The sequence below is a fragment of the Fundulus heteroclitus genome, chromosome 6 (assembly GCF_011125445.2).
Source record: "Fundulus heteroclitus isolate FHET01 chromosome 6, MU-UCD_Fhet_4.1, whole genome shotgun sequence".
In the NCBI taxonomy this organism is placed as follows: Eukaryota; Metazoa; Chordata; class Actinopteri; order Cyprinodontiformes; family Fundulidae; genus Fundulus; species Fundulus heteroclitus.
Genome location: NC_046366.1, coordinates 25,428,566 through 25,437,226, shown reverse-complemented (window position 1 = coordinate 25,437,226; position 8,661 = coordinate 25,428,566). Strand labels below are relative to the sequence as shown.

At 43.8% G+C, this 8,661-nt stretch overlaps 1 protein-coding gene across 1 annotated transcript; it reads left to right on the top strand.

Annotated features, from left to right (window-relative positions):
- The first annotated feature begins 5,029 nt into the window (after positions 1–5,029).
- Positions 5,030–7,137, top strand: klf2b (Kruppel-like factor 2b). Its single transcript, XM_012869487.3, has 3 exons — positions 5,030–5,404; positions 5,534–6,440; positions 6,566–7,137. Exons 1-3 carry the CDS (start codon positions 5,333–5,335, stop codon positions 6,739–6,741), a joined length of 1,155 nt encoding a protein of 384 aa, XP_012724941.1. The 5' UTR covers positions 5,030–5,332; the 3' UTR covers positions 6,742–7,137.
- Positions 7,138–8,661: the final 1,524 nt, after the last annotated feature.

Sequence of the window (8,661 nt, the reverse complement as noted above, 5' to 3'; positions counted from 1 at the left end):
AGTTTGGAGACGGTGCTGGACATGGCAGGTTGATGATAGGTGATGGTGTCCGTCACGCAGATCTGAGGCACAACGAGGCGAGCCCGGGTCATCAGCGCCTTCACGTCTGTGCAGCGTTAGCTTCAGCCCAGGCAAGGGGCCACGGCTCTTAGGAGAAAGTCGATTTTGTTTCGCTTTATGGGGCCGGCTCTTTCACTTCCTCTCAGATGGGGTTTTAAAATCTTTAAATAGTAACTTTTAATTCTTTCTTTAACAAATAAAGAAATCATCTCAACGATTTTAAAATTATCCCACAGCTAATTACAGTTATGTGAAAAAAAAAAGATCAGGCCACCATGGCAGCCTCTGTGTTACTATAGTTTTAATTTTTTGGACATACTGTAATAACTTTATTGTCCCTTTTTGTACATTTCAGTGTCATCTTCTCCCCTGCGTTTAACCTCTCCCTTGGGGATCAGGGGGCTGCCACTGTGGGGCGCCTGGGGAGCTTTCTGGGACTAAGTGTCTTGCTCAGGGACCCAGAGTGTCAGTGGGGTTCAAACCAGGGAACTTGCAGCCTTGCCAGAACATAAGCGCCCTGCTCTAATCGCCAGGCCACCACTCTCTAGTGTATTTAACATATAGATATTTAATATTAAAATTAATAATACTGAGAAAATTAAGTGACACAACTGACAAAATATATATATTTTTGCACGTCTTCTGCTATTTTGAAAAGGAATAGATTTGAATAAACCTCTATTTATTCCCACTTTAAAAGCTTAAATCACACACAGATGTATCACACCAGGTGTCCTTTTTTTTTTTAGAACATCATTCCTCAGCATTTTGTAGGAGTTTTGCCCCATTTAACTCCCACAGACATTTAGTTTGGTTTGCTTCTGCCAGTTAAAGAGAGAGAGAAGTGAGAGTGGACACTGTTGTAAGATCCAGGGAGATGTCTGAGGTTTTCCGAAAAGACGATAGTAGCAGCTTATGAGTCTGGTGTAGGATTTAAAGAAGCTTCAAAAGAAACAAAATCAGCCACTTTATAAAAAAACGTTTAACACAAAACACCCAAGTCTGGATGTCCAAGCAAGTTCACACTTGGAACAGACAGCAAGATGCTAAAAGTCTCCAAAATCCCTGAAATGTCCTTATAGGACCTAAAGCAGGCTCTTGTAACTGCCTGTTTGAAAATGAATGCCTTTTTTTCAATGGAGGTGAACAACTTCTGCTCTCTAAGAGAAAAATAGAGGGCAAAAAATAGGAGTGGGGAAAAATGTTCATTGGACAGATGTAACAAAAAACATTTTTTGAGCATTCAAGAGAAAAAAAAAATCATACCCACTGTGAAGCATGGATGTGAAAGTTTGGTATATATTGCAGCACCTGGCCAGACTGATGTCAGAGACTGGTAGATGGCTCACTGACATTATTCCAGCGAAAAAGTGAAGAACTATAAATTAAGGGGTGAAGCGTTTTTTCTTCATATAATTTGTTAGACCAGAAAAAAAGGTTCATTTTCACTGTGTGGGGGCAGTTACATCACTCTCTGTACCAGCGATGGAAAGTTTTGGTTAAGCCACCTCTTCACAAAGACATTAATATATTTCCCATGATTTGAAATATATTTATTTTAACACCAGTGGAGGCAGCTGGCTGTACTGATATTAATTTTCTCTGACACTGCTGAAGAACAACATTCCCACAGAATGATGCCGCCAACACCGTTTCGTGTGTTGCAGCTTCACAAACGCTCTCTTTAAGTCAATCTCCTGGAAAGGCCAGAGATATTTAATGGAAAAGTAACACCTGAGCAGGGGATAAAGGTGACGATCGGCTTTGTTTGTACTGTTCAAAATAAATTAAAGAAACACTTTAAGGAGAGGGGGGGGGGGAATCATGCTGGATACCCACACCGATATGAAATAGGTAATGTGTTAGGAACAAAAGGATGCCACATCATTTGATGAAAAGAATCAACCCACAGAGAGCTTAATCCGAAGTCATTGAGAAAGTGAAACTGAAAAGCTGCCTACAGTAGTCCAATTTGATGAAATGGCGTTGCCAACAATGCCTTGCTGAACAGCAGTCAAAAAAAAAAACGAGGAGGGGGGGTATCTGTGGCCTTCAGCAGCAAAACAATTATAGGATCGCCTCAATTGCTCCTTGAATGCACCTGTTATTAATTTCATTACAACCAAAACAGCTGACACCAATTAACAACCCCATGCATATATATATATATATATATATATATATATATATATATATATATATATATATATATATATATATATATATATATATATATATATGCATGTATGTTGAGGCCGAAATATTTCAGATGGTCCTCAGAACAAAGAGACAAAAAAAGGTCGTACAGTAGGCCACTAAGCGGTTTTCCCCGCTGACGAAGCAACTCTGCCAGCCTCTTCCTCGTTAGAAACCAGATTCCTCAGCAGAAAGCGCAACAGGCGCAGCGAGCGGGCGGCTCATCGTTGTGATGCAAATCTGGCCCCAGTCGACGCTGCGCGGCCCCTTCTACAATGGCCGCTGCGCCATTTACACCTGAATGAGGCGCTATACCTTGAACCGTGTTTACGTCCCCCGAGTGATGGTGGCGTGAAGAAAAAAAAAGGGCCACAGAAACCCGTTTGAGACGATCCTGGCGCCTGTTTGGACAAGCCTGCTGCGACGGAACAAAAAGCCATCTTCCATTAATGATAATGAGGCGAGAGCCAGACGCGCCAAGCAGGTGGATGCGGCGGAGGAATGCTGCTCAAGTCACCACACACGCTATTAAAACCGATTTTTTTTTCTTCAGAAAACTAATTGTTAGTCCTTAAAATAGCCCACCAACATTGGGTAATAATTTTCTTATCTAAGAGTTTCAGGAGAAGCAGGAAGTTAAACGATTGAGACACACTCAGCTAAATTAAATTCTAATTATTGAGATTATTTGCCCACCTGGTTTGTCCTTTCATGAATAAAAGAAAAGAAAAAAGCAAACTAACACATCGTTTGCGATTGACACTTAACGCATTCTTGAAATTATAATGGGTTAATTGTTTTAAATTGATTCTAACAAGGTGGGACTTCAAAGCTTTTCCCTGCGTTAGGAAGCTTGGCTTGCAATAACTGTAGCATTACCACTGTGGATAAAGTGGCAACAAATGTAATTCCCGCACCTACATAGAAAATGTCTTAACAACAAGGCTTTTTACAGTTAATAACGTTTGCTAAATTGATATGGTCATTGCTAATACAACCTGAGCTTGAGAAACGACGATGTCTGATGTCTGAATGAGCTTTGGTTGAAGTCTGATCAAAATGTTATTTTACCATCAGTGAGCTTTACATGTGGAAACTTACATCTTCAATTAAAATGGAAATACTTTCAAAGGATTAATTAAATTTTAATCTTAATTTTTCTTGTTTTTGACTATAAAAAAGAAAACACACAAAAAAAAACTTGCCATTGAGGCAAACTGTAGCGTTTGATGGAGTGGAAGTTTGATAGTGTCTAATTAGTCCTTTTTGAGACTGAAAGCAACTTTGGACTGGGTGCGATCAGCAGGCAGAAACGTTGGGTCATCTGCCAGGAGTGGTTATTGCAGAACCAGGTCACCCTTGAAAGAGAGATTATTAATCTCAATGGTGACTTTCCTGGTTAAAGGTTTAATACTACAAAACTATCAGAAAAAAAGATGCCGACGATTGATGCAGCTGTAAGAGCCAGTAGACCGTCCTGCAATCCAAGGCCAACCAGATCTACAAGGTTGGCGTTATTTAACCTCTTTCCTTTTTGCACCTCCGCTGGATGTTGCTGATTTACTCAGCTCCATCGCAAACACATACGGAGACGCCTTGTTGAGCGGGGAATCGCAGGTCGATGTCGCCGCCATATTGGAGGTGGCAGAGTGGGGAAATTCGGAGATGTCTTATTCATGTGCTGCCTGGATTTGTACCAAAATGACAAACCAGATCTACATGTGAGAACGAACATATACTTAAGATTGTATTTATTCATTATAATGTCTTGATGTTTTTGTGATTATACACAAAATGCTTTGTTCACTGACTAAAAGAACAAAAATGAAGTGAAAACTGAATTTTATATAATAAGCCAACAGGGCATAATAAATGTAATAGTTTTTAAAAAAAAAAAAAATAAAACCAGAGTAAGCTACTAGTGTGACTGGGCCCGTTTAGGCATTAAAAAAAATAGTTTATTATAATTGAAATAATCTGAAGGGATTGCTGACAGGTTTGACTTTAACGTTAGCGCTGTAGATGCAGATACAAACAAAAACTTTCTCAACAACACTAATATAACAGTTTCTGAACATTATTTTTTTTACACACTAATAGTGCTGGATTAGGATTCAAACAGGGCTGCAGAGTGGTGCACTATTGTCTCGCAGCAACAAAAAGTCCTGGGTCTCTCCGAACTGGGGTCTCCCTGTGCAGGCATGGGTCTCCCTCTGGGTACTCCGGCTTCCTCCTGCAGACCATTTCATTTATAATTAAAGCACAGTTTATTTAAAAAAAAAAATGGGTGAACCAATGCGAAAAGAGAAAAAAAAAATAAAACCACTGGATGGGAAATCATTTTAATATCTTAAGATTTATTTACTTCTATTATAGTGCAAACGTTTGTGCACCATTGTGTAAATTCAGAAACAGCACATACTTAAGGTCAGATTCAATAAAACGTAATGAGTGAGCACCTGAACGCCTCATTCTTTGAGTGGTAATGATTACACGAACAACTGACAGCTTCTAAATGAAGCTGTTACTGCGGCTTGTCCCGCGGCGGTTTCTGTCATCAGACTCGTTCTTGGGACGTGCGTTACGTAACAATCTAAGGTTGCTATACAGGCTGAGTTGTGTGTTTGTCCTCAACTTTTTTCAAACAGTACACTTCAGGTGGAGGGGTGTGGGGAGGAGGAGGGTGTGGGGAGGAGGAGGAGGAGAAGGAGGAGGAGGAGGAGGCCCTCTGCCTGCGTCATCCTGCGCCTTATAGGCTCCTGCGCCGTGCCTGTTACAGCACTCTAAGCCCAGCGACCTGCAGCTTTATATAGAGCTAAATTTACCAAAACTCTACGTTGTTTCCTGAGCTCTCACAATTGGCCAGGCGATCTGTGCTCGTAGAGTTATAAGGTCGGGGAGGACCTCCTACCACTTTTAAACTGGTGTTTGACGCGCAGCTGAGGAGAGATAGAGAGAGAGGCAGACAGGGGAGAACCGTGAAAGCACTTGAAACTCTGGCGCGGCTGCCGCTCCGCTCAACTCGGACCGAGACAGCTCGTTGTGTTTGTTAGTTCGCCCCCCCCCCAAAAAAACGATGGCCTTGTCAGGAGTGATGCTGCCCTCATTTTCGACGTTCTCTAACCAAAGAGAAAAAAACTGGGAAAATGTAAGTTTCTCACTCACCTCGCAGGATGCTCGGGCTGCTTGAAATACTTTTCCTTGGGAAGCAAGGAAAAGCTACGTTTTGTCTGTGCAAAATTAATTTCTAATGTCGAATATTATTGTTTGTTTTCAGAGGTGGAAAGGAGAGATGGACAAGCTCGCACCTACGAGTTGCTCCATGCTTGAACTGGTACAGAGCCTGGACAGCCAGAGCAAGAAGGACGAGGAGGATCTGAGCAATTACTTGGACCTGGATTTTATTCTCTCCAACACGACGGGACTAGACAGCGCGGTGGAATACGTCGGCGCGGCCGATGCCGGCATGTACACGGCAAGCGGGAACTCCGTGCCGCAGTTCCCCGCCGAGGACCACCGCTCCCCGCCTCCTCCCTACGGCGCCAGCCTCATGACGGAGCTGCTCCGCTCCGACGCGCCCGGCGGCTACAGCGTGACGCGCAACCCCGGCGTTCAGGGGAGATTTTACGTCAACGCGTCGCAGTTCCCCCGTCCGGAGAACATCAAGATCGAGCCGGCCATGGACAGTTACGGCCCCGTTCTGGGCATGGTCCCCCAGAGCTGCAGCAGAATCAAGCAAGAGGGCAACGTGTCGTGCATGATGTCCTTCGAGCAGCCCCGGGTGGCCATCTCCCCGCGGGCGGCCAGCAGCATGACCCCGCCGCTGAGCCCCGACGACCAGCAAGCCACGGACTGCCAGGCGCAGCTGTGCTTCCAGCAGAAATACCACCCGGCCGCGTCCTTCCAGCACCACCCGCAGGCTCCGCAGATGCAGATGCCCTACCACGCTCCGCACCCGGGCTTCGGGATGTACGACGAGGGTCTCGCCCTGCAGCCCGCCGGCGCGCAGAGGGTGATGCTCACCCCTCCCTCGTCCCCGCTGGAGCTCCTCGAGTCCAAGCCCAAGAGAGGGAGACGTACGTGGCCGCGGAAGCGCACGGCGACGCACACCTGCACGTTCGCCGGCTGCGGGAAAACCTACACCAAGAGCTCACACCTGAAGGCACATCTGCGAACTCACACCGGTACGTTTCCTCTCCTCCGTTCCATCATCACTCCACGACTTTCCGTGCGCCATGGCGCATGATGTTCCAAACTTTAAAAAAAACACCTACTAACTCTGCCTTTTTTCCCCCCTTTTTCCTCGCAGGTGAGAAGCCATACCACTGCAGCTGGGAAGGTTGCGGGTGGAAGTTCGCCCGCTCCGACGAGCTGACCCGTCATTTTCGTAAACACACCGGACACAGACCCTTCCAGTGCCACCTGTGCGAGCGCGCCTTCTCCAGGTCTGACCATTTGGCGCTCCACATGAAGAGACACATGTGAAGGAGCTCACCAAAGGACTTGAGGGTGTTCACAAAAAAGGGGGGGATGTATTATTTTGTATTGTGATTCAGTTGTATTTTTATTTAAAATGCTCTCCATGTGGCCAAATTCTGTTTATATATATATATATATATATATAATATTGACTTAAAAAAAAACGTTTTAGTGTATGTTTTTTTTTTTAAATAATGTAGCTGGTACTACTTTGGTTGTATAAAGAAAGCTTTGGAAAAGCTTTGTTTGCTTAAGAGCAGGCAGACCAAGAAGGGGCTGGCCCTGTATATACTACTCTTCTTTGACAGAACTGGAACGCTGTGTTTGACACAAAAAGTGCCTTTCTATGACTGTGCTACTGTAAAACTCTTTGTAACAGAACGACGTGGCCAAAAAAAAAAAGAAAATATATATTAAAAAAAATGTAAATGTTCTTGTTGACAGGGGTAAAATGCACATACAGTTGCCTAGCAAGCGCAGAGACAATGTTTTATTTAAACTGCCTCATGTGTCTGAACTGCCTTCTGACCTGCCTTCGCCTATTTGGAGTTTCTTTTCCTCTCTCCGTGTGAAACTCTTGGGATCCAGCCCCTCTGTACACTATCAGGGCTTGATGTCCTGTGCATTATTTTTTACTTAAATTTATATAAATAAGTACATGGATTTTTTTTATACTGTAAAGAAAATGTGTATTTATTGTAAATATTAAAAAGAACAGATTTGAAAACAAAAAAAAAACAACTAATCGTGTTACTGGTGAACTTCGTGATCCCCTTTATTCATTTCAGACACCTTGCTCGTTTTTGATTGGAAACCACATCCACCCACTCGATAAGGTTTCACAAGTGTGCTTGAATTTATGTGCACCCGGCATGGCGGCAGGGCTATCCGCACCAGAAAATGCGTCCCCGGCGTCAGGAGATGCTGACTGCTGAAACCTTTGAGGGGAACTCGATTTCCAGTGATGCTGTGCAGCTGCAAGACAGAGAAGGGTAGCCGCTTGTGGGCTTAGCCTATAAATACAAACACTCCATTTTCATAATTACAGAGTGAGGCCAGGAGCCGTCTGGACAGAGGGGCACAGCAAGCCCTCATCAGGGAGCCCTTAGACTCCCTTTCAGATGGGTAGAAATTATAGTAGGACATCAAAGCGCCTTAATACTACAATTACACACAGTCACTCTGCACTGCAGTTTCAAAGTATCCAGGTCCGTCGCTTTATATCATACATACGGTGTCAGGGAGCATTTGTATCTCCTGCATGAAGGACTGCATTGAGAGCACGTATCAAAGCCAGATGGCAGCTGTGAAAAGATAGACGGGGCTGCTTTCAGGAACGTTTTTTTTTAAAACCCTGTCCACAGGACACGGCCCGGGAGAAGGCCAGAACGCCGGCTTTTTTGCCCGTCTTGCCCCCCAAAAGCAAGCGTTTCAAACAAGCGGTATTTGACTTAAAATGTTTCCACCTGACGTATAAGAATTTACAATATCTCTCTTTTTTTTTCTTTTTTTTTAAAAAAAGGGGAAGCATATACTGAGTCGAAAATATCTACACTGAAAGATGCAAATGTTTCACTCTCATTTCACTTTTTTTTTTGTTCCAATATCGTCTCATTAACTCATAAATAGAGTCAAAATATGTCTCAGATGGATTGTAACTAGCAGGGAGTAAATAAAAGCGATTTCTTTAGACCATCTCGCTGTGGTGTCAGTGCCGCTGTTTGACGAACCTCCAACACTACACGGAAAAAGAGACACTCACCCATCATGGGTTTGGATAGCCTATCAAATTGGGACTTTTCTAAAAATGTTAAACTTTCCATCCCCCAAGGTGAACTGGTTACATCACAACCCTGAGTTTAAAAAAAAAAACTAGACCTGGGTGCAGACGCTTGCATTTATTGAGGATTCTCTCTAATCGCCATC